Consider the following 26,753-nt stretch of genomic DNA (forward strand, 5'->3'; position numbering starts at 1 on the left):
CTGCTTCTGGACCTACAACTGGACCTGCCTGAGCCCTGCTGGTGTGAGTTTCTGACCCCCAAGATGTGCCCCTTAAGTTTTAGACCCTTGGCGTGGCCTCAGTTGAGCTCCTCTGCAAAGAAAATGAGAAATCCTGAAGTTCTGGGCTCTTCATAAATGCAAACAGGCTTCTGCCTGCCAAGATCTTTCTGGCCGCATCTCCTGCCAATGTGAATCTCTGGTGAAACCGACCCTTTATGCCACAGCGACCACCAGTGAAGCTAGGCAATGCGAGATCTGCACTTTGCGCTACAGCATCAACAGTTCCCGGTGATTGCCAACATGAAGCTCCAGCAACGACCGTCTGTGACAGGATCTTTGTGCTACAGCGTCAACAGTCCACGATGCCTGACCTGCTGTTTGTGCTACAACTGTGACCATCTGTGATGCTCTCCCTGCACCTTGGGCTCCATTCACCATGAACAGAACTCTTTGTGCTGAACTTTGAAGAAAACTCTTTCAGTGGGACTAACCTGGCTTCTGTATCGAGCTTGCGCTCAATCACGGTTGGCCTGAACATGTGACTTTCACCTGTTCTCGCACAACCAGATACCCTTGACTGGCTGTTTGTGTTTTTAGGCACTTTACTTACCTGAAATATTTACAATTACATGTCTTTGCTTCTACTGATTGAATTTTTGTTGTTTTGGTCTCATATAAGTTATTAACTTTTACTCTATTTTCTAAACTGGTGTGGGATTTTTCTTGTGTTGTCATCTCCCTATATTACTGTTAGAAGTGCTGCACGACTTTACACGTTGCCTTTAAGTTAAGCCTGGCTGCTTTTGTGGCAAGTTACCTCAGGGTTGAGCACAGGTTAATTTGGGGTTTGCTTGTGTTTCACCCTGATAAAGACTTTAGTTGCTGCTTAAGTAGGGGTTCACCCCCTCAACCGGTAACCCATTTTTCAACATTTACCAACTGGAGTAGAGGCATCTGTGTGTAAAGTATCAGTTTCAGGAAACTTAGGGAGCATAGCTAATCATGTCACTAGTGATAATGTAAATGGAGCTTTGGATACCATGCAATAGATTAATAGCTTTGCATGATGGAAGGCAAGTGACAAATAGTATGTGTAACTGATAAGGAATGTGTATATATATATATCAAGCTGGAATGTCAGTCACCAGACTTAGTTCTTGCTTATTTGTTTTTCATTTTATTTTTATTGTTTGTAAAGCATATTGAGATTACTGGGTTTCCTTGTGCTGGAAGGCACAAGAACTTTGAGAATGGGCCACCCTGGAAACAGCATATTACCCAAATTAAAAGGCTTTAAGAGCTCTCGTAAAAGCATGGTAGTGTCCAAAGATCTGATCCTCCATGCCAAAGGTGTTCCATAGTTCTGCCATCACATGACGAAAGGAGCAGCTACTGCGGCACATTTTTTATCACAATAGGTGCATTTAATATAAAGAGGTGTGATGACTATAGGGGCGACTGGGAACCTAGGGCACTAAAATGTTTTTTAAACCTGATCTCTCTAAATCAAAGAATATCTTATGGGCTAAACGGAGAGCATTGAATTGTACTCTTTGCTCAACTGGTTGCCACTGGAGGGAACCCTATGCTTCCGAAATGCGATTACATTTTTGCAGCTTGCAGGAAGTGTGTGCTGCTGAATTTTGAATTTCCTTCTATGTGTTTATCAAATAAAGTGGAAGGCCCAAATACAGGCTGCTATAATAATCAAACCCAGATAAAGGCAAGGCAGATACAAGTGTGGAATGTTTAACAGTAAAGAAAGGAAGGGTTTTCCTGATGACGCAGGGTCAAGAAACATGAGAATATGACCAAATGAAAATGTGCAAAATGAGAGGAATCATGGTTGATTGTAAATCCTAATTCCTCGGTTTTGGGGCTGCAGATGGCAGAGAACCCAGGTCAGAAGGCCATAAGATATCATTCCAACAAACATGATTGTTAGCCAGGAGCAAGAGGTTCATATTGCCATCATTTACGTTTTTGAAAGCTGCGATTCATCCACTTTTCAACAGCTATCAGGCCTTTCTTTAGTAGTATTGCTGATTTTGAGGCCAAGTGATCAAACCTGGTGATATTCTGATAAAGTTTATCTCCTGGAGACTTATCCCTATTTTTTTGATGCCCATAAAATTTGATTACAGAAAACTTGGTTAACTGTAGATTTTGTTATAGATATTGATATTAATGCTTTTATATAAATGAGGATCTTTGTTTTGCCCTCTAATTATACGCCTCTAGCTAGTTGAAGTAGATTATCTTTACACAAAAAACATATCTCTCCTGCAAAGACGGTCAACAACGTAATGACTGCTTCCCTATGAGCAGTGCAGCTTTAGGGAAACACTTCTTCACTTGATTTCATATCTCTTGGGCGTCTTTAGGCGAAATATCCAATTGAAAGTTATCAACCTCTTTATAGGGCATTTTTTGACTTTTCGACAGTTTTCAAGAACGTTGATTGCTCTTTAATTTGAAAAAAATAGATATTGCTTCACTTTCATTTAATGTGCTTAAAAAATTACTGAAATAAAAAAAAAGCTCCATACAAGTGATTTGTAAATAAATGTACAACTCAATGCAGCCAATGCATTTAACTCCATTATACCTATTAAAAATGGCTTACGTATCGGTGTGTTGTGGCCTCTCTGTTGTTTTCCCTACAATGCGCTGATTTACTAGCAGAGCTACATAATGCTATCTTTCCTGCTAAATTTGAATGAACCGCTGACCAATCCTTTAAGCGGTACAAAAGTGGATGGTGATGGACGGAGCATCTGAACCAATCAAACACTCACACCCAGTCAACAGATCTGGGTTTAATCCATCACCGTTCTTTAGCCCACTCTGCCACCCCAATTCATACCAATCCTTTAATGCATACTGATGACAATGTGTTATTAGATCTTAGACCCCCACGTCTTCACATGAAACTGGAGACTTTAAAACAATTTGTCAAAAATCATGTCCTTCAAGCCAGTACTCAGAAAATAAAGATTGTTATCTTAAGACAATCACTTGTCAAAAAATGTTGTACCTGGAACATACATAAGGTAAAAATAGACACATTTCATCAATATATGTATATAAATATGTTCTTTAAATCAAACCTTACTACTGTTCTCCTTCTTGATAGTCAGAGCATAACAAAATGCTCAACCAAATTTTAGCAAAGTCTCATTAATCGGCGTGGGTTTATTGAGTTTTTTTCTTGCCATTATTCAACTAGAATTTGACACCTTGTTAAGAGAGTGCACCACTAATTTGGCGGCAGTACTAGCTCATGCTATTGAATTTCTTACTTCGTTAGAGATCAACTCATTTGAGAGTATTGAAAGCTATGAATGGAAATCCTACAAAAATGTAGGAAAATCCCTCTCTATTGAGGCCATTCATCTTTCATCAGGAATGATAGGTACAGTTTATAGTGGTTTAGCTCAGATTATCGAGGCATGGCATAGCATCAAACTGGCTGAGCCAGGGTCTCAGTGAGCCTTTGTTTGTTTAGAATTGAACTGCACAAACAACCACAAAACATTCTCTAGATTGGAAACGTGGGCCATAGATACCATGGTCATTAAAAATAAAATTGTATTTCCTTTGTTTGAAGCAGTATTTGAAAACTTGGGTCAGAGTTTGATGAGCTCAAAAAGTTAGAGGAGAATGATCTACATTGTTTACAAATAGAATGGGGATTAAAGTAATATGATTGTTTACATTAATTCAAATTCATACAAAGCATTGCCCTTTTTGAAGCATAAATTAACATAACATGAAATATAAGAATGATTTTAAACAATGTTTACAAATATTCAGATTATAATGTATGTGCATTAAGTTTTATAAAAATATGGTTTACAAATTTGACAAAGGGGGAAAGTTCTGGGGCATCTTTGGAGTTTAAACAGTGACTCGGTTTACAGAAATTCCTAGATGTCTTTGTACTTTTTATGAAATCTCTGGACCTAAAGGTGAACCATAAAAAATCATATATTTTGCTGTGCAGTCCCAAGAGAACTAGGTCAAATATATTTAAGGTACAGGGCACGGTGGTTAAGAAAGTGCCAAGCTTCTCCTACTTTGGAATTATGTTTATTCCCAACTCTCTTGGGATCCTCTAGTGGCACCTATACAGACCACCAGAGCTATTGAGGCTCTTTTCCGGTTTACTACCCATCTGAGTCATAGACCTGTTAAAGAGAGGATTACTTTTACATAAAGCAAAACGCCTTACTATTGCCTGTTACTAGGCAGGAGTGTGGAGCTACAGTGATTGCTCCATGATCCACGAGGTAGAGAACACTTTTGTACGAAGGCTTTTATCAGTACCCAAAGGTTCATCTACATCCTTCTGCCAACACAAATTGGGCTTAGGACACATTGAAGACAGGCTTCAATTAGCTCCCTTACTGCTATTGGCAAAGATCTGGCTTACCCCAGAATTCGAATTTACAAGGTCCATTATTTTAGAAAGTCTTCTTTTATCCAATATTGATTTTATTCCCTGTTCTGTTATCTTAAACGTTCATTTCAGGAATTGGACCTATCTTATTTTTATCTAAATCCTTCTAACAAATCTATTATTAAAACAGCTTATGGAAATCGAGTGAGTGCAAAGAATTTACAGTTGCTGAATCGAAATTTGCCTAGTGTAGTAACGGTAAGTTTCAATTCTATTAAGGACACGGAGGCGAGGATTATGCTTTTCTCTCTTCGCTGTTTATTAACATCACATCGCACAGCAGCCAGAAAAGCATCAAAACTTGAAACAAATGTTAGTATTCCCAACATAGGAATATCAGAAAACATTGTAATAACATCGTTTAATAACTACAAATCCCATGAGATGAACATTTAGGCAGTCCTTCTTTAGTGTCCATAAACCCCAATATAAGGCGTCCAACCAACGAACTCCTCCTCTTTCTTCGTGGCGAGTCAGGCCAAAGTCTCAAGCATCTCTTTTCGCACCATCATTCCCTGGCGGAAAAAAGAACAGCGTGAGCTAAACCATACCACTTAAGCCTGAAGGCAAATCAACAAAGCAGAGTATCAAGTCATCGACATGCAACCCAAGAAAACAGTGACCATACTGCAAGTCGGAAAACGGATTACTTACTCCAGTACGGGCGGGATCTCCGCAGGAGGTATGGGTGGGATAATCCTCGCCTCCGTGTCCTTAATAGAATTGAAACTTACCGTTACTACACTAGGCAAATTTCGATTCTCTGTCAGGACCGGAGGCTTCAGATTATGCTTGTTTAAAGCTTGTTCACCACCAAACTAGCAATATCCACCACTGGCTTAAAATAGAACCGTTTGAAGGTGGAATCCGAAGACCAATCCGCCGCGCGCATGAGGTCTTCTAATCGTGCCCCAAGGGCAAAAGATTTCGAGGCCATGGCCCCTCTTGCTGAGTGAGCTCCGAACTGCCTCGTATCAATACCAGCTTCCTGCATTACCCAACGCACCCACCGGGCTATAGTGGGGGAAGAGACAGCCTTGTGCGGCTTGCGCAGCGCAATCAGCAACTGCCGTTCGCCCGGAGGGCGAAGTTCCATTGTAACATCCTCATAGGTTTTCAAACACTGTACCACACACAACTTGGGGGCATCTGCAAATACCGGATAGGAAATAGACCTCGTAGCCGATTTCGTGCGTCGACCCACGGTAAAGGTCACTCCATCCGGGGAGAACGCTCTCGCCGTGACATCCAGGGCACGCACATCAGACACTCTGCGACAAGATACTAAACACAAGAGCATCGCCAGTTTAGCTGACAGTTCTTTTAAGGAAAGATACTTGTTAGGCTGCCAGGAAAGAAAAAGGTTCAACACCACGTTAACATCCCACAGGACGGAATACCGTGGCTCCGGCGGAAAAGCCAGACGCACTCCTCTAAGGAGTCGACATACCAGGGGATGCTCCCCAACCGCCGCTCCATCTATCTGCACATGAGCCGCTGATATGGCGGAACGTATCGTATTAATCGTCCGGTATGCCAAGCCGGCGGTAGAGAGTTCTGCAAGAAAATTAAGGATAGGAACGAGGCCTGCGACCATGGGATCCAAACCCCGTCGAAGACACCAACGAACCCACCTGGTCCAAGCTGATCTATACCTCTTGGCAGTGCTGCCCGCCCAGGCCTTGGACAAAAAGTGCTGAGCTGAGCTTGAAAGGCCAGGGAGCGACCAACGTCGCCTGAAAGCCTCCATGCCATGAGGCGGAGAGAACCCTGGAGGAGATGGTGAGGGACCCCGTCTGGATTGAGGAGAAGACGAGGAAGCCGGGGGAGTAGGATTGGAGAATACCAGGAAAGTTCCAGAAGAACTGGAAACCACACTTGCGACCTCCACACGGGTGTCACCATCACCACGTCCGTCACCTGCCGGCGAATCTGGGCCGCGGCCCGCACTATCATGGAGAAAGGCGGGAAGGCATACGGCCGTTCATGACTCCAGTCTTGGAGGAACGCATCCGTCGCTTCCGCCAAAGGATCCGGTCTCCAGCTGAAGAACCTCGGAAGCTGGAAGTCCAGACGGGACGCAAACAGGTCTATGGAAAACGGACCCCAGCACGCCGCCAGCCAGCGGAACACTTGAACATCCAGCTTCCACAGGCTGGAGTCTCGGAGATATCTCGAGTGCCAATCCGCCACCTGATTGGCCCGACCCGGCAGGTATTCCGCCTGAACCGAGACTTGATGAGCAAGACAATAATCCCAAAAGTCTTTCGCCAGGTCCGCAAGGGCTCTTGACCCCGGACCCCCTAAGTGGTTCACATACCGAACCGCTGAGACATTGTCCATCCGCAGAAGGACGCATGACTTCACCGAGTCCCTCGTCCTGCAACGGACGGCGAACGAACCTGCTAGAAGTTCCAAGCAGTTGATGTGAAGTCGCTGTTCGTCTGACGACCAAGCGCCGCCTGTGGAGAAATCCCCGCAGCGGGCGCCCCAGCCAGACCTGCTGGCGTCAGACTCTATCACCAAGTCCGGAACAGACCCAAAAATCGCGCGGCCGTTCCACGCTTCCATGTGGGCTAGCCACCAAGACATTTCCTCTTTGACCTCCACCGATAGGGGAATCAAGTGATCGTAGGATAGCCCTCTGCGCAAATGGTGCGCTTTCAGTCGCTGAAGGGCCCGATAGTGAAGAGGGCCCGGGAATATCGCCTGAATAGACGATGAGAGAAGGCCTACTACTCTGGCCACCTGCCGGAGGGAGGTGTGCGATTTTGAGATAGTTTGCCGAAGCAGATGCTTTATTTTGGCCATCTTTCTGGATGGCAAACTGAGAGTCGATTTCACTGAGTCCACCACAAAGCCCAGAAACACCATTTGCTGGGCGGGGGTGAAAACCGACTTCTCCCTGTTGACAATAAACCACAAACCTTGTAACAGGGAGACTGTCTGAGACAGATGGGCGGCCAACTTGCTCGGGTCCTGGCCCAACAGCAAGATGTCGTCCAGATAGACGATAAGCCGAATCCCCTGACTCCGCAGGGTTTCGATGGCCGGGTGCAGAATTTTTGTAAAGCGCCGAGGAAAGACCGAACGGAAGGGCCTTGAACTCGAACACCATGTCTTTCCAGCAAAACTGAAGGAAACGACGATGCGGGGGGTAAATCGGAACCACCAGATACGCATCCTTGAGGTCCAGATGGACCATCCAGTCGTTCGGGAGCAAAACGTCCCTCAAAAGATGGATGCCCTCCATCTTGAAGTGGTTGTACACCACCCAGCCATTGAACTCCCTGAGGTTGATGACTGGTCGTCTGCCCCCGTCCACTTTTTCCACAAGAAAAATATTGCTCAGGAAACCCCGGGGGTGGCGCGTTGTTCGACAAATAGCCCCCTTGCACAGCAGCGCCGAGACTTCTTCGTCGATCAAGAGCGCGTCCGATTGAGAAAACGTTATGGGCCGGGGAGGCTCCGCCTGGTACGGCTGGTCGTAAAACTCTATGCGGAACCCCCGCACGGTTTGAAGGACCCATGTCCGTTGTAATAGCCTCCCACGCTTGGGGAAAACACGCCAACCTCCCCCCAATAACCACCTGATCTGCAGGAATAACACTCACCGTGTGAACTGTTGCCGCCGGAGTCGTTCCGGAAGGTTCCGCGTCCTCTGAAACGCTGACCTCTGGTGGGGTAGAAGTTGTTATAATTCGCGGAGGAGTTGTAGCCTCCCCTGCCGGAGCCATGCCCCTTTCCGGGCTGTTGCTGACCACCACGGCCGGTCGTGAGGCCCCTACCACGACCAGCCCCCCGGGAAAAACGCTGGTGGAAGACCCGCTTGATGGTCGACTGGGCCTTATCCAGGGAGGTGAAGGTGGAAACGAACTTCCCCAGTTCTTTAATGAACGGCTCACCAAAGAGTCCACCTTGGGCGACAGCGCCAGCTTCCGACGAAGCCAAATCGCCCAACTTGGGATCCAATTTTATCAGGAGCGACCGACGCCGCTCGGTTGACAGGGCACAGTTGGCATTCCCCAAGAAGACAACCGCCCGCTGCGCCCAATTGGACAATACTTCCGGGCAAATGGCGCTGCCCGACACCTTGGCTTCTTCGGCCATATCGAGAATCTTGGTGAGGGGGCCAATGGTGTCCTGGCAGGAGCGCCAGGAACGGTCGATCCCCTTCCGGGGGTCCTTGACGAACTTCGCCATGAAGGTGGCCATTTTCCCATCAAGTTCCGGCGTCATGGCCACCTTCCCCTCCAAAGTCGGGCGAGGGCATTCGCCCCTCAGACAGCTGCGCACCTCCTTCTCCAAGGGCTTGCGGAGGCGGCCCGCCACAAACTGCGCCACCTTATCGCCAGGCGCCCAGGCGGTTGACCGCGGGTGCATGATCTCGTCCGGGTCCAGCATGCCCGAGGTGTCTTTGGGCAGCTCCGTTAAATTGGACGACGGTCGCCATGACCGCACGGAGTCCTCGTCCTCGTCGTCGTCGTCCGTATCCGCGGGTGAAGCCCCCCCCGGGGAGGCCGGGACAACGTTCGCCGGTGTAGAAGGTGTCTGAGGCGGAGGCGCCTCGGGGGTTGACCCAGACGCTTTAGCCAGGAAAGCGTCGCGTAGGCGCTCGAAAGCGTCCTTGTCCACACCATGCGAACCACTGGGACCCGCGTCCCCGCGTGACTTTTTGGCCGCCGGAGGCTGGCCAGGATCGTTGGCGGGGGAACCCCCTGGGGCCGGTGCCAACTTTGCACATTCCAAGACAATGCGGGCTGAAAGTCTGTCTTCCATAGACCCAACGATTTCCTGCACACACCGGTAAATCGACTGGTCCACAGCCGCATAGAACTCGTCGTCCTGGAGGTATTGGTGAGACTCCTCCTCCTCGACGTAGTACCCCTCAGCCATGGCGCTACGCAGTAGATAAGAAAGTGAAACTGAGGGTTCCGATGGCGTACACAGACTGCCATGTTTGGGCCGACTGAAGGTTGGCAAAAGTTGTAGGCCGGTGGAACCGGACAATTAAAAGGCAGCACCAGCCTTTACAGCGCGCCGACCCTCTCTGCAGAGACCGGGCCGCACCGCCTCCCAGCGCGCTCGAGCGGGGAAAACCCCAGCGGAAGCTGTTGCAGAAAAAAGGTGCTGAAATCGCCCGCAGGCTTCAACGTGGGTACAACCACTATACAGACCCCACCGGGGCGTTCAACACGGGACAGTACAACCCAAGAGGGCGTCAGGGTTAGGCGGCAGCAGGGCACCTGCGATGTCGACTCCCCAGCGCAGCTCCAATCAATGAGACGAAAACTGCGCGCGGGCAGGCGAGACGCAACGGTGCCCTCTAGCGGTGACTCAACACCGCGTAATACACGGGGACATCGCGTAAGGGGCGAAGGCGTCCCCGCGATGGAAGGGGCTCTGAAAGGGAAGAAAAACCCCACAGGCCCCCCCAAAGCAACAATCAATGCAAATAGAATAGAAGAAAACACAGAAAAAACCTCAACAAACACAAAAGTGCAAGAGAGGGATAATAGCACTTAACTGGCTGCGAAGTAGCAAAGAAAGAGGAGGAGTTCGTTGGTTGGACGCCTTATATTGGGGTTTATGGACACTAAAGAAGGACTGCCTAAATGTTCATCTCATGGGATTTGTAGTTATTAAACGATGTTATTACAATGTTTTCTGATATTCCTATGTTGGGAATACTAAAAAAAATTTCAAGTTTTGATGCTTTTCTGGCTGCTGTGCGATGTGATGTTAATAAACAGCCAAGAGAGAAAAGCATAATCTGAAGCCTCCGGTCCTGACATAGAATTAGCAGAGATCTATAAGGACCATATGTATGAAAATGTCCGTTTGTGATTCTCAAATAGCGTTTTTTTGTGAATCGCTATTTGAGAATCGCAAAACGCTATATATGTAGGATTTGCAATAAATTTTGCGAATCATACATATTCCTTAATTGTGAATCACAGAGGCCCATAGGAATGAATGGGAAGACATTCTCATTTTGCGATTCTCAATTAGAGAATCGCAAATTGAGAATGCAATTTCAAGGGTGCCAGGGTGTCAAAAGGGCACCCTATTACACCCCTGAAATGAGCATGGGTGCAGATGTGGCGCACATACATGCCCTAAGGGCATGTTTGTTAGTCACATGGCACTTTGAAAAATGCAAAAAAGTGCATTTTTCAAAGAAATGGCAAATTACCACCAACTTGAAGTTTTCTGTGTTTCTTACACTGCATTTAAGGAATCGCAATTCGCGATTCCTTAAATGCAATTGCAAAAATAAGGAATCGCAAAATGTGCGATTCCTTGTTTTGCGAGGGGTGTTTTGTGTCATACATTGGACACTGCTGATTTGCGATCACAAACGCCAAAATTCAGTGAATTTCGGCGTTTGCGATCGTAAAATTGCCTTCATACATATGGCCCTAAGTCATCTGACTGTGGGTGAGTTAGTTTGGAACCTCAACCGTATCTTATTTTATTTACAACCTCTAATATAGATTTTATCTGACTAAGTTCCACGTCTCCTTAATTCATTTTCTTGTTGCCTTCCCTCCGCAATGTGGATGGGCAATCTTCCATTGTGCCCATGTAATAACAAGAAAAAACAATGTACTCTGCATATTATGTGCCCTGTATAAAACCGAGAGAGATATATTTCTGTTACCTCTATTGAGGGCTGATTGCCCCATCCCTTATATTGAAGATTTTGGATTTCTTCTTTCTCTGGATTCTCCTGATATCTTTTACTGTGTCCTCAATTTTATTAAAGGAGCTATCGCAGTCTGAAAGATGTACGTTTAAGAGAGAGAGTTTGTGTTTTAAAGTCAGTCTAATATAATGTGTGTTAATTATTTAATTTAAAAAATATCTTAAGGGACAACTGTTTTAACCAAAATTATAATGTAACTTTCAATCATTCAATCAATGAACTTTTAAAGCGCGCTACTTACCCCTGAGGGTGTCAAGGTGCTGATGTGGGGGGTGGGGTGGGGGCTGCTTCTGCTCGAAGAGCCAGGTCTTGAGGAGCCTTCTGAAGGTGAGCAGGTCTTGGGTCTGCCGCAGATGGGTGGGGAGGTCTTGGCGGTGAGAAAGTCTTGGCGGTGAGGAAGGAGAAGGATCTGCTGCCGGAAATTGTACGTTGGATGCGCGGGATGGTGGCAAGGGCGAGGCTGGCGGAGCGGAGCTGGCGGGCGGGGGTGTAGAAGTTGAGTCTGTTGTTCAGGTAGGTTGGTCCGGTGTTGTGGAGTGCTTTGTGTGCGTGGGTGAGGAGCTTGAAGGTGATCCTCTTGTTGACGGGGAGCCAGTGCGGGTCTCTTAGGTGGGAGAAGATGTGGCTGCGGCGGGGGACGTTGAGGATCAGTTGGGCGGAGGCGTTTTGGATGCGTTGTAGTCATCCTGGTGTTTGGCCAGGATTCCTGCGTAAGTGTGTTGCCGTAGTCCAGCCTGCTGCTCACGAGGGCTTGGGTCACCGTTCTTCTGGTTTCGGTCGGGATCAATTTGTAGATCCTGCGAAGCATGCAGAGGGTGTTGTAGCAGGAGGAGGAGTTGACCTGTTTGGACATGGAAAGGGATGAGTCGAGGATGAATCCTAGGTTGCGTGCGTGGTCTATGGGTGTTGGAGCTGTTCCCAGTGTGGTCGGCCACCAGAAGTCGTCCCACGTAGAGGGGGTGGGGCCGAGGATGAGGACTTCAATCTTGTCCGAGTTCAGCATCAGGCGGCTGTTCCTCATCCACTCGGTGATGGCCTTCATTCCCTCATGGAGATTGGTTTTGGCGGTGTGAGGGTCCTTGGTGTGGGAGAGAATGAGCTGGGTGTCGTCGGCGTAGGAGATGATGTTCAGGTTGTTCAGGTTGTGCTGGTGGGCCAGTTGTGCGAGGGGGGGCCATGTAGATGTTGAACATGGTCTGGCTGAGAGATGAGCCCTGGGGTACGCCGCAGATGATGTCAGTGGCTTCTGATCGGAATGGTGGGAGGCAGACTCTTTGGGTACTGCTGGAGAGGAAGGACGTGGTCCAGTCCAGAGCCTTCTTCTGGATTCCGGCTTCTCGGAGGCGTGTTCTTAGTGTGCAGTGGCAGACCGTGTCGAAGGCGGCTGACAGGTCCAGGAGGATGAGGGCTGAAGTTTCGCCGTTGACCAGTTGGCGCCTGATGTCATCTGTGGCAGCGATAAGGGCTGTCTCGGTGATGTGGTTTCGTCTGAATCCGGACTGGGATGGGTCTAGGATGGTGTTGTCCTCGAGGTGGCGGGTCAGCTGTATGTTGGTGATTTTCTCGATGACCATCGCCGGAAAGGGGAGCAGGGAGATGGGCCGGAAGTTCTTGAAGTCTTTGAGGTCCACCTTGGGCTTCTTGAGGAGGGCGTTGATTTTGGCGTGCTTCCAGCTTTCCGGTAATGTCGCTGTGTTGAAGGAGATGTTGATGACCTTCCGTAGTATGGGGGCGATGGTTGCGTTGGCTTTGTTGAAAATGTGGTGTGGGCAGGGGTCTGACGGAGATCTTGAGTGGATGGAGTTCATAACCTTGCGTGTCTCGTCGTCGTTGACGTGGGACCAGCAGGTCAGCTGGTTGGTGCCCGTGGCATTCAGGGTGGGGTTTGGGGTGGTCAGAGCGGATGAGGTGTTGAAGCTGTCGTGGATGTTGGCGATCTTGCGGTGGAAGAAGGGGTGGCCAGCGAGTCGCACAGATCTTGCGAGGGCGGGATGTCGTTGGTGTTGGTGTTGGCGCTGGGGTTGGAGAGTTCCTTCACTATGTTTAAAAGCTCTTTGCTGTTGTGTGCGTTGTTGTCCAGGCGGGTTTTGAGGGAAGATCTCTTGGCTGTTCTGATGAGGTGGTGATGTCTGCGGATGACGTCCTTGTGGGCTGCGTGGCTGTCTGCTGTGTGGTCGTGGAGCCATTTCTTCTCCAGATTCCGGCATGTACTTTTGGAGGTCTGGAGTTCTTTGGTGAACCAGGCGGCTTTCTTGCTGGAGTGGTTGATGGAGGGTTTCTTGAGCGGGGCGAGGGTGTTGGCGCAGTCGTCGATCCACTGTCTGAAGTTTCGGGCGGCGGTGTCTGTGTTGGTGGGGTTGGTGGGTGGGTTTTGGGTGAGGGTGGAGGTCAGCTGGTCTTCAGTGACTTTGCTCCAGCAGCAGCGAGGTAGCTGTTGGGTGCTGTGGTACGTGGTTGGTTTCTTGAAGGTGAAGTGGATGCAGCGTTCGTCGATCAAGTGGAGTTCAGAGGTGTGGTTGAAGGCGATGTGGGTGATTGTGGAGAAGACGGTGTCGAGCGTGTGGCCGGGGGCGTGGGTGTGTTTGGTGATGAGTTGTCGGAGGCCGAGGTTGTCAAGGTTGTCAATCAAGGTGGCGGAGTTGGCATCGCTGTTGTCCTCGAGGTGGAAGTTCAGGTCCGCGAGGAGGATGTAGTCCGTGGATGCGAGTGCGTGGGTGCTGGCGAGGTCGGGATGGAGTACCTGAAGAGGGCCGGGGTCCTAGAGGTCTTCAGATGAGTGTACCTCTGAGGGTGGTGTTGGGGTTGGTGTGGATCCGGAAGTGAAGGTGTTCGGCAGAGTTGAGGGAGTCGTCTGCGAGGGTGTGGACCTGGAGGTTGGACTTGTGGACAATGGCTATTCCTCCTCCCATTTTGTTGGTGCGGTCTCTGCGGGAGATCTTGTAGCTGTCCGGGATGGCTATGGCGATGTCAGGTGCCGAGGAGTCGTTCCATCAGGTCTCGGTCACAAGGCGACATCTGGGGTGGAGGTGTCGAGCAGGTCCCAGAGCTCGATGGGTTGTTTGCATGCGGAGCGGGTCTTGAGGAGTATGCAGTGGAGGTGGTTAGGTTCGGTCCTTGGAGGTTTGGTGGATCTGTTGCATGTGAAGTTGCATGCATGGCAGGAGAAAGGTCCGTGGGTGCGTTTTGGGGCGGCCAGGAAGCAGCGGTGGTCTTGGCCGGTGTTGAGGGCGTGGAGGATGTTTGCGTCGCATCGGAGTCTGGCGTCGAGGCGGGTGCGGGTCCAGGGGTTCTGGCGCTGGGCGTGGTCCAGGCACGGATGGGCGCAGACGGGCTTGCCATTGACGTGCCTTTGGCGCGGCCGCTGCGCGGACGCGCGGCGGCCGCAATTTAAGGCGGGGAGGGAGGGAGGAGCAGCTGGGAGTCGGGAGCAGGATGGCACAGGGGCTTGGCCGCAGGAGTCCGTGGCAGGAAAGCGGGGGACACAAAACGAAAAATATAAGGGGGGGAAGTGTACAAAGCGAAAACAAGAGTACAAAACAGTACAAAAATGCTATGGCACTTAAATACAAGGGGAAAAACACACAGAGAGCTATACAAACCACAGAATCATAGCGGCAAACGGAGGAACAGCAGGAGCGAACTTGCGCTGGAGATAGCAGCGGGTAGTGAACAGGTGGAGCTGTTAGGGGTTGGGGGGGCGACCTGGCCTGCAAGGAGGGTCAGGGGTCACTCCCACTGTCGGGCAGCGGCCGCCATTTAAGGCGGGGAGGTAGGGAAGAGCAGCTGGGAGGTGGGAGCGGGATGGCACGGGGGCATGGCCGCAGTGGTTCGCGCCAAGAAAGCTGGGGACACAAACCCAAAAATATAAGGGGGGGGAGTGTACAAAGCAAAAACAAGAGTACAAAACAGTACAAAAATGCTATGGCACTGAAATACAAGGGGGAAAACACACAGAGAGCTATACAAACCACAGAATCATAGCGGCAAACGGACGAACCGCAGGAGCTAACTTGCGCTCGAGGTAGCAGCGGCTAGTGAACAGGTGGAGCTGTTCGGCGGTGGGGGGGCGACCTGGCCTGCAAGGAGGGTCAGGGGTCACTCCCACTGTCGGGCAGCGGCCGCCATTTAAGGCGGGGAGGGAGGGAGGAGCACCTGGGAGGCAGGAGCGGGGCAGCGAGGAGGGGTGGCCGCAGGGGTCAGCAGCGGGAAAGCGAGGGACACAAAACCAAAAATATAAGAGAGGGAAGTTTACAAAGCGAAAACAAGAGCACAAAACAATACAAAGATGCTATGGCACTGAAATACAAGGGGGAAACACACAGAGAGCTATACAAACCACAGAATTACAGCGGCGAATGAGTAACCCCAGGTGCGAACTTGCGCTCGAGGTAGCAGCGGGCAGTGAACAGGTGGAGCTGTTCGGCGTTGGGGAGGCGACCTGGCCTGCAAGCAGGGTCAGGGGTCACTTTGTATTAATCTTACTAATTGTGATACTAATGTCTGTTTAATTGTCTTATAAGGCCTGTAATGCTTGGATAATTCATGTATGTAATTGAATAAAGCTTGTTTGACTTGACTTGAAACAGTGACTTGGTGTGTCCTTACAAGTGTGGATTACTCTTTTCAAAAAATTTGAATTCAGCAGTTTCTGTCTCTTCTCGTGCTCCCATCCAACAGCATAAAAGGTGGGTGATTATCTGCTGGTGATAAGTTCAAAGTATGCAATGATGTGGATCGAGCAAACACGCTGATCCTGAACGGGGGCACTGACGGATGAAAACTATTCAGGCGAAAGCCAAACTCAACCAAAGTGTGGAGTGGAGTCCATTGGACATATTATAGTGGACATTATAACAGAAGACCCCCGTAGAACCCCTATGCGGGTTGGAATTATCACCGCATACTAATAAAAGAAAACGGAATTGAAAATAGTCTTGAAAAAGTCGTTGGGTTATACTCCCGGTCACGACGAAACACGTGTCGGCTGTGTGGAGAACTTGCAACATTCAAGAATAAATTGAATACCTGTATTACCAAGGACTACGTATTGCAATTGTGTCAAACGGGTGGCAACACCTACATATAACTAAGGAGTTTGTTTCTGCAATGATGTGGTTCACACACGTAGTTGACCCTGTTCCGTCTGTAATCGTTCATGGGGAAAACCTGAAACCTCATCCGGATCATGTTATGTCAGTTTGCTCTCTTCAATGCAAGTTGCAAACACACGTGTCTTTTCGTTTTTTTCATGTGATTCACAAAGTATTGCAACTTTACTCGAAAGTGCAGTAGTGCAATACTCTTCCTCTGGACAGAGCTGGTGCCCATGTCAGCTGTATATATAATAACAGTGTGAGAAAGCATCCATTTTTGTGTTCGGCGTCATCCAATTTTGAGACATGATTTCTGGGCCTAGTTCATATTCTCACCCACTCTTTCGAGAGAGATATGATTGCCCTAAGTAGGGTGCACAAAAGGCCACACTTGAACAATTTGGACTAGAGGATATTTCTATCTATCTTGTCGAAGGCTGCAGAGTAATCCACTAAGCAAGCAAATAGCAGTAGACCGAATGAGTTAATGGTTTTTTGAGTCATATAGGATAGACCAATGATGTCATCAGTAGTGCTGCATTGTGGTTGGAAGCCAGTTTGATGAAATGGCAAAATTTGCAGGGACCCAGCTTTCGCAGTCACTAGGAGGATTCTTGCGTATGCCTTAACTTTTACATCAAGGAGGACTATGAGGCGACAGTTTGTGGGGTAAGCCCTAGTGGATATAATTTGCATAATTTGCAAAAATTTCTGGGTCCAATTTGTACACTGAGGCAGTATGTTGTTCGGTCCTAGTGCTCCATTTAATCTTAAAGATGTTATAGCTAGCTTGAACTGTGCTATGGTTTTTATCACTTCATCTTGTGTCCTGCAGAGCATGATGTTAAAATTAAGAGAATTTTTGTTGGTTGTAAAAGGATTATCCTCTATCTTATTTTACAGGCAGTATAAGGAGATGAAGTGGTCTCGCAAATTATCGAGACCTACCCCATTCCCTATGTCTTGTATCTTTGGTGTGTCCAGGCCATTGATTGCTTTCCCAAAAATGTACTTTGATTTTTTTCATGCAAATGAGCTTATGTAACAGTTTGCAAATGTGTTTGTTGTGTTTTCTTTTCATTTCCCAGGTTAATTTTTATAGTGTTTTGTTTTAAGCTTGAGTGTGTTTGGCCCGCTATAGAAACAAAATGTTTTTTTTCCAATTTGTAGAACCGTCAGGAAGAACCATATGCAATTTTACATGCACGCTAACTTGGATACTAAAGTTAGATGCTTTTATATTAATTTTGTCTTTTTGGGATTCGAGTTGGTAAAAATCTCTGGTCTTCTGTATGTGTATTTTTTTTTTTTTTTTATTTATTTATTGAATTTGTAAAGCGCTACAGCTACCCAAACCGGTTTCCCGGCGCTGATTGTCACAAGTAACCTGACACCCATGAAAAGAAAGAATCTACTGGTTAAAGAGCCAGGTCTTAACAGCTCTTCGAAAGCAAACATAGTTGACCTCCGCACGGACAGCCAGCGGGAGAGAATTCCACAGTCTGGGTCCCAAGTTGGCAAATGCACCACCCCCCATTCTGGACAACCTATACTTAGGAGCACAGAATAAATGTTGAGAGGAAGAACGGAGCAAGCGGGAGGGAGAATAGGGCTTAACAAGTGACTGAAGATAGAGGGGAGCCACACCCATCTTAATCTTGTGCATGTAGCATAGCGCTTTGAACTTTATACGGCTTTCCACACAGAGCCAATGAAGTTCCCTCAGGCGTTCTGTAATGTGGTCTGATTTACAACATCCACAAAGGAGTCACGCGGCCGCATTTTGTACCAGTTGGAGACGGTGGGTGACCGCCTTGGTGGACCCCAGATACAGTACGTTGCCATAGTCCAATCTGGAGGTCACCAAGGCGTCAACCACGGATCTCTGGGTGTCCGAAGGGAGCATCCAAAATTATTTTCCAAGCCACCGTAAGATGGTAAAGCAGGTGGCAGACACTCTGTTGGCTTGGTCCCTCATAGATAGCCCCCTATCAATGATCACTCCAAGGTTACGTACACGCGCAGACGGAACTGGCAGTGCACCCATAGCTAAAGGCCAGTGACTCGGACTCCAAAGATCAGGTTTATTGCCCAAAACCTCCGTCTTCCCACCATTTAGTTTGAGGAAGTTCCTATTCATCCAGTTTGCTATATCGCTAAGTCCAATTTCCAGGGGAGAAGGCAGGGCAGGGTCAGTTTGGGATAGGGAAAAAACAATCTGTGAATCATCAGCATAAGTAAATAAATTAAGACCGGCCCTTTGAACAATATGAGCTAACGGAGTAAAATAAAGATTAAACAAAAGAGGACTAAGAATGGAACCCTGGGGTACACCGTGTGGGGATAGATAAACTTTAGAAGTGGAAGGGTGAGAAACAATTTGGAAAGTCCGGTCTTTCAAAAAAGACGAGAGCCAATTCAAAGCCTTGCCACCAATACCAAGGTGTGTGAGGGATCTGATGAGTATACTGTGTGATATAGTATTGAATGCTGCACTGAGATCGAGCAATATCAGTGCAGCAGTTTCCCCTCGAACCAGATGTAAACGTAGATTTTCTGTCACACCTAAAAGAGTAGTCTCCGTAGAGAATCCCGGGCGAAAGCCAGACTTAGAAGGATGTAGGAAATTGTTAAGCGCCACATACTGAGATAGATGCGTGTGGATATGTCTCTCCAAAACTTTAGAAAAGATAGGCAACAGAGAGATGGGACGATAGTTTGAAGAAACATTGTGGGCTTTTTCAAGAGTGGTGTAACCATTGCATATTTCCAGCAGCTTGGGACAGGTGCCGTATTCAAGGAGTGGTTTAGCAAAGTGCAAATAATAGAGAGCAGGGTGGGCTCCAAAGATCGTAGGATGGAAACAGGTACAGGGTCCAATGGCGAGCCCGACTTAACTTTACCCAAAATCTCTAAAAGAGTAGAGGGGAGAAGGTCGGGCCAGGACAAAAGTGAAGCTGATGTCGGAGTGTGAAGAATCACCTCAGCAGCTGCAGGGGGAAATTTAGCAGAGGTGTTACTGATGTTGCCAGCTCCCTGCGCAGTAATGTCCAGGTGGATATTCTCAATCTTAGAGATGAAATACTGAGCGAGCTCGTCACATTTATCGTTGGATAAGGGAGGAAGTATGGCCGTAGTTTTAGAGCCAGCAAGCTCCTTGACAACACTAAACAGTGTTTTAGCTTTATTTGAAGCTTCAGAAATCATCTTATTCACATAGCTAGCCCTAGTCTGGGCACAGGCTTTATGGTATTGCTTAAGTTCAGTTTTATAAATAAGACAGGCGGAGGGAGAATAATCTCTTCTCCAAACCCGTTCAAGTTTCTTACAGCGGGATTTATCAGTTTGAAGTGACTTATTATACCAAGGGGCAGGGGTTCTGTGAGTTGATTTTCTCTTCAGAACTGAAGGAAGACAAGTATCAATGGCTTCCGAAAGCCAGGCATTCACGGCACTGGCCGCAAATTCGGTGTCTTCTAAGTTCAGGCGACTAAACGGTGGATGGTCAGCGAGGACCTCGTTTAAAACACCTAAGTCGAGTTTTTTCCAGTCTCTCTTCAGTATGCTTCCTGAGGCTTTACTATTGGTTGACGCTACAGTGTTCACAACTGAGAATTTAATTAAATAGTGGTCTGACCAAGAAACTGGTAGGGATAAAGAACAGTGTAACTGGGGAATATTTTAAAAGATAGGATCAAGTAAATGACCACCACTATGGGTTGGGCCCTTGTTATGTAGGGTAAGGTTCATAGCAGCCAGATCATCAATTACAATATTACTCAGGCTATTGGTGGGATCTTCCAAATGCACATTAAGATCACCCACCACAAGGAAATTGCTGGATGAAATCACCGAGCTTAAGTAATCCGTAAACTAAGCCAGCCATGTATTTGCCGGACCAGGAGGCCGATAAACTAGTAGGCTGGTAAGAGTCGTCTTAGAGTGCAGGGCAAGCTTAAAATGAGCTGCCTCGCAATTGTCTAACGCAACAGAATCGAATTGGCATTGGTAGGAATTTTTAAATATAATAGCCACACCGCCCCCGGTTTTTCTGGGGCGGTCACACCTGACAATGGCATAGCCAGTAGGTAGTGCTTCTGCCACATCGGGACCGGAGCCGGCATGAAGCCAGGTTTCAGTGATAAAAAGGCCATCAGGGGATTCATCTGTGAGGTCGAAAATCTCGCGTCTATGTTTCGGTAAAGAGCGGCAGTTCAAACTGAAAAATTGTGTAACCCAAGGAGGGGAAATAAAATGCCTCTGCATAAGGCTACCACAGAGCTGCGGAACATCAAGAGAGAAGGAGCAGTGTGGGCACTCGTGCGAAAGCTGATCAAACTCATCGAACACAGGAGAAGGATGATTTAATGTGGGTCTCAGAGCATAGAGTTGTTTCGCCTGATACACAAGTCTAGGCGTCGCAATTTGGCCAGGGGTTGGGGCCCCTGGACCCGTATGGGCGCGGACAGGCGCAGACGGGCACGCCTTTGGCGCGCCTGCTGCGTGGGCGAAAAGGGACACACATTTATATCGGAAGGGGGGCGGGAGGGTCGGAATGTCTGGACCGCCAACCCTGCAAGATGTCTGCTCACCCCCGGGTCAGCCCGCGACAGCACCTATTCGGCTGCGCGGGGTGACGTAATTGCCTGAGAGGTAGCCGTGGGCGAGAGGAGCAAGTGTGCAGAATCGGCAAGAAACAAGGTGAAGCAGTTTAAAATTTCTTTTAGGGTAAAACACACGTAAAAAACTAATTAGCAGCCTAACTTTCCCGGCTTTCCGCCTCAGGAAAGGAAAAGTGCAGAGTGCGAGTGTATCCAGAGCAGAGATTGTCTATTTTGCTTATATGAATTAAAAGATGAAACGGCAGCTATGTTGGTATGTTCCATGGCTGTCTCAATTATTTGCTGTGCAGTTAAATCCTATTTTCTTGAAACGTAATATTGTAAAGTTATCCTGCTGTTGTATTTCTGATTCAACCTATTTTGATAAATGTTTGTAATCGACTTTTTAAACTTTTTAATACCATTTTAATTTTTTAATGTAGTGTATCCTACAGAATATGCTAAGTAAAATTATTTTGTTTTTAATATCTGTGATAAACCAAAACTCCAATAATTTTTGAGCGGTAGCCGAATGTGAACTATATTTCTCTGTCTGCAGCTCACTTTTGACATTTAAATAAATATGTAAACATGCTTATAATCTATATATGTTTGCATGTTTTCACAATCCATTGCATGCCATGTTGTTATGTACGCATACTTTGTGAGTACTTAGTACATTTATTGTGTGTGATTCATGAATAATATACATTTGTGCACACTACAGCTATTTGGTGCCAAATGTCTACATTATTCCTGGTAAAAGTCTATGGGCCCGATGTAGGTGCCCTAATACCGGTCGGAAACGGCCGAATTCGGCCGTTTCCGACCGGTATTACGCTTTCCAGATGTAGGGCATGCATTTACAGAATCGGTATTTTACCGATTCTGTATTTACCGATTCGGTAAAATTACCGAATCGGTAAATACAGACTCGGTAAAATACCGATTCTGTAAATGCAGATGTAGCTGGCACATGTCAGAGTGCCACAGGGCTTTAAGAATCGGTATTTTACCACCCAATCCTATTGGGTGGTAAAATACCGAATGCAGGTGTGCATGCACATGTGTGCATGCACACCAGTGCCATGTGACACACAGACATGCCCTTAGGGCATGTCTGTGTGCCACATGGCACACGTGCCTGAATTCAGGGTGCTAGAGGGTGTCAAAGTGACACCCCCTGCACCCTTGCAAAAATCGGTAATGACCATTGATTCCTATGGGCTGCAATGCCCATAGGAATCAATGGGCTTTACCGATTCGGTATTTACAGAATCGGTAAATACCAAATCTTAACGATTCGGTATTTACCGATTCTTAAATTTTAGAATTACCTACATCGGGCCCTATGTGTGTTCTATGATTTTACTAGTTTTCTAGGGCCCGATGTAGGTAAATCTACATTTACCACTTCATAAATACCGAATCATACCGAATCGGTATTTATGAAGTGGTAAATTAGAGGGGGGGAGATGTAGGTATTTCAGATTCGGTAAATACCGAATCTGTAAGATTGGATATTTACCGATTCTGTAAATACCGATTCGGTATCCCCCATTGCTTCCTATGGGCCTTGAAGCCCATAGGAATCAATCGGTACTACCGAATCGGTAATTACCGATTCGGTAATTACTGATTTGTGCAAGGGTGCAGGGGGTGTCACTTTGACACCCTCTAGCACCCAAAAAACAGGCATGTGAGCCATGTGGCACACAGACATGCCCTAAGGGCATGTCTGTCTGTCACATGGCATAGGTGTGCATGCACACATGTGCATGCACACCTGGATTCGGTATTTTAACACCCAATTGGATTGGGTGTTAAAATACCGAATCTGAAGGGCCTGTGGGATAGAAAGTAGTCCCACTTACATCCCAAATATAAAAATCGGTAAAATTACCGATTCGGTATTTTTGCGATTCGGTAATTTTACCGAATTGGTAAAATACTGAATCAGACAAAAAAAGGTCCCCTACATCTCAGTAGGCCAAATACCGGTCGGAAACGGCCGAAATCGGCCGTTTCCGACCGGTATTTGGTACCTACATCGGGCCCCTAGTTTCTAAAAAATTCAATAGAGAGTCATCAAAATGATTTGAATACGCAAAATTGCCTTCTCCAAACGTAACTGCAAACACTCATATCCACCCAGTTCATGAAGCCAAGGTTTGAAAAATGCGAATTATTGATTTTTTAGTATGTAGTCTTTTCTTAAATGTACATTTTGTTTTGCACACAGCTTTCAACACGCAAACACCAGTGAAATTTGTCTGCGCAGTCTTATTTTTCTCCCTTTCAGTTCTAACCACATTTGTTCTTCTTTCAGTTTGGAGATTGCATGTTCATTGCAGTGAATGGGGATGGAGAAGAAAATGAGGACGACTTGCGCAGGAAGCTCTATGTCCTGAAAAGACTCTGTGAGGCTTATTTCGGCCTGGTTACCATTGACGGCAGTCTTATTAAGAAGGAGTATGTAAATATCTAAATTAATCAATTATTTCGAGCGATCATTTTGCCTTGGAACACTAGTAAACACTAGTTTAGTGACAAACTCACAAGATTTGTTTTGTTTAGTAGTAATGTGGTAGTTAAAGAACAGGGAGTCTTTGGGTTCAGCACCAAAGTCAGCTGTGTGCCTTTCCTCATTGAGCTATGCTTAATTTTTTGAATTATAGCCACCATTTTCCTGCCCCAACACAATACTAAGACATCATATTTCTGTTTTCTTCCATGCGTAGTGACTACCTTTTCTACAAAATCCCTGCAGTGCCTCCTGTGTTCCTTCCAACTCGCCAAACTGCGAGAGTAAAACAATTCTACAGTGCTCTGTACAAAATACTTACTTTGGTCTTCATGCAGGCACACACGAGTAACACCAAACAATTGACATTTATGTTAACCTCACAACCAATATATATTGTACTTATCTATTCATTCCTGCATGCTCCAAAGAAAACACAAGTATTAATCAGGAGCATTCTCTGATCTCCCATACACATCTCAAACCCCCATTTTCTTCGACAATTATCGCACTGTTTCCATATCCATAAAACAAGACTACATAAACAGTACACGTTTTCAGCCATTTAGTCCTGCAAACAAATCTAAGCTTAGGACCAATTGGCTTTAATGTCCAAATTATAGCATTGCATGACCTATTGATTCATATCAAAAGGTTCATGAACGTTACCAAGGACACGCACATTGAACAGGAAACGGGAAACGAAAAATGGTAGCGGTTCATTTCTCAAACTATAGCTTTGAGTATTTCACTGACTTGGACGTACATGTCAATGGCTTGAATCACAAGGTTTAGTGATTAGGGCAAAGGTGACTCTCCTAAGTCTGCTAACTACATGAAGTATACTGATACCTGCTTGAAACTGTATGAAAATAGCTGCATTTTGTAATACAATGCAGACAGAAATCAAGAGATCACTATTGATCCTGGATTGTTGATCAGGCATTGTCTGTTGGTTCCTCTGAGTGTCTCATTAAACCTGTAGGATGCCTACATAGAGCTAGTAGTTGTATTTGCCATCAGGTACACTGCAACTTCAAAGATGGCACCAAACCCACTGTTGCTGAAAACGTGGGTGTTCCCCTTCCTTCAATATTCTGAAGAAGAGGACACACTATAAATTGTTATTGACTCTCTGTTAAATCTCTCATGACATTGGATTTGGCTTAAACATTGCTTCCACAATTTGCTCCTTGTAGGCGTGTACATTTTACAGTGGTAGTTCTGGTGATGCAGATTTGTGTTGTACTAGTGTGACTATGGTAAGTCATTTGTTGGTTAAGCAATTTATATAGGTTTCTATGTGGCTTACAGTCCTTGTGTGCACATTTTGAACTTGCTCCTTTGAAGAAATGTTTATAAGAAATGCTCAGCACAAAATGTTTTCGAAAGATCTATATGTGGCTAAATCTATTGAATATAATAATCATAATTGTTTCTTTTTATGCACCAGATTTACTCACCATATACTTACAGTTTAGTAGTGAGGTCTCTATCTCATGACCACTAGAGATTTATTCATGTTTAAAATATACATATGTTTTGATACTGCACATCGAACCATCCGGTACCTTTATTCTTTCCATATCTGCCGACTGCATTTAGCTTTCAAGCTGGTTCTCATAGTTCTGATATCATGTGTTCTCTACAGAGTCCACCACATGACCGTTAGGGATGTCTAGCTACAGCCTTAGCAATGTGCCAGATCTCATGTGAAAAACAAAAGAAATAACGTAGAGGGAACTTTTGCGACTCCCTTTCAATCTCTAGTTGCTTTAGGGGGGTCAGGACCCTTCAGTCATTGCTTGATAAAAGCACTTTTCATGGTACAAGTGCTGATCATCCAACATGGAATCCCAGAGTCCCAATATGCAGGCCCCCCAAGTGAACATCTCTGCTGCCACCTGGCATTTGGGTAAATCTGGGTAGAGCACATGGGAGACCGTGATTGAGATTGATATGCGAGTTCCCCAGCTTCCACAGACTTGTAATTGAAGCGAGGCCTGTGTACTGCGGCTCCGTTAGGGGTGCACACTGGGAGGAGAGTGACTGCTGCTGCCTCCTATTAAGCTTAAATTTAGTGAGACTTTCCAGGGACTATCACAAGCACTCTACTTGGGCAATTTGTATTACCAATTATTATTATTATTATATTTTGCCTCATTACTCTGGCTATGCAGACCTTTTGCCACTGTGACCTTTACCCAGGTTTTTTGAGGTTCCACTCTCTAACTCAGATGCTGATAATTGTGCTATCCTGGTGATTACTCGCTGATTGATCTTTATCAGGTCAAAATGGCGACATGATTCACGTGTTGTAATTCGATCATATTCAGTACTCATTCACAATTACGTATGTGGTCCTGTACCCACCAGCTTCTTGTTCCATTTGTATATTTTCTTATTTGGGCCTGCATATTTTGATTGAAATTGCTTTGAGCACAGTTTTATTTGGTGTGTTACTTGCACTGTGTCGCACACAGTATTTCTCTTGCACATTACTTGTATAAAGTATGCTGCAATATATGAATTCAATATATTCCCACTAGATAGTTTCTTTTGTGTCCTTATTAGTATATGTTTTTCAATAATCCTTCATTATGAGGAGTCTGATCAATCAGGCATACTATCATGGAAGTGCCTCAACACTCTACTAGGGGCAACTGTGTCACTTAATCACCCTTGTTCATCTTTCATTAGTGAGCTATGAAACGCTTTCTGATTCCTTCAAATAAGTCATTTGTTGCCAAGGTAGAGGCAGAGTCCACTTTTGTTATCCATACCAGCGAATAAGGTAATACTTACCAATCTAAAGCCCTTTGAGAGGACTAGGAAATTATGACTGTGGCATAATTGTCTGTTGGGAAAACAGTATCTTCAGTAGCCTTCCTCGACCATTAAAATATTTGTGCCCAATAGACAAATTAGGACTGGATTCACAAGTGTGAAATGCTAAACATTGTAGTCTTCTGCATAGTCAACTGATTGTTTGTCAGGTTTACACACTTTCTGGAGAGCAGCTACAAATCCATACTAGCCCCAGATTTCTAGTCCTGGTACTCCCTTGTACTTCCTCAACCGGCTGAAGTACATTTTCTGTATATATGCATTGCTATATGTAACCTTTGTTTTCTGCACATATAGGCATGCAGAAAATAATTTGCGTTCGTAACTTCCACATCCTTAATTCCTAAAACAAGGATGATTGTGGATTTTTTGAAGTCAAATCCCCATCCTGATTCAGAGAATCTGAACTTGTGAATTTTATGAATGTAAATCGAACTTGCAAATGTCAAGAATCTGCCAGTATGGCAGCTTTTTCACTGCCGTAAATAAAGAGTTT

At 46.3% G+C, this 26,753-nt stretch overlaps 1 protein-coding gene across 1 annotated transcript in view; it reads left to right on the forward strand.

Annotated features, from left to right (window-relative positions):
- HPS1 (HPS1 biogenesis of lysosomal organelles complex 3 subunit 1) overlaps positions 1-26,753 on the forward strand; it is a 434,454-nt gene that overhangs the window by 193,748 nt on the left and 213,953 nt on the right. Inside the window, exon 5 of the mRNA XM_086922604.1 lies at positions 23,216-23,358. Within this exon, the coding sequence (XP_086778730.1) occupies positions 23,216-23,358 (143 nt within the window). The remainder of the gene's footprint in view (positions 1-23,215; positions 23,359-26,753) is intronic.

This window comes from Lissotriton vulgaris, chromosome 5 (assembly GCF_964263255.1).
Source record: "Lissotriton vulgaris chromosome 5, aLisVul1.2, whole genome shotgun sequence".
Classification (NCBI taxonomy): domain Eukaryota; kingdom Metazoa; phylum Chordata; class Amphibia; order Caudata; family Salamandridae; genus Lissotriton; species Lissotriton vulgaris.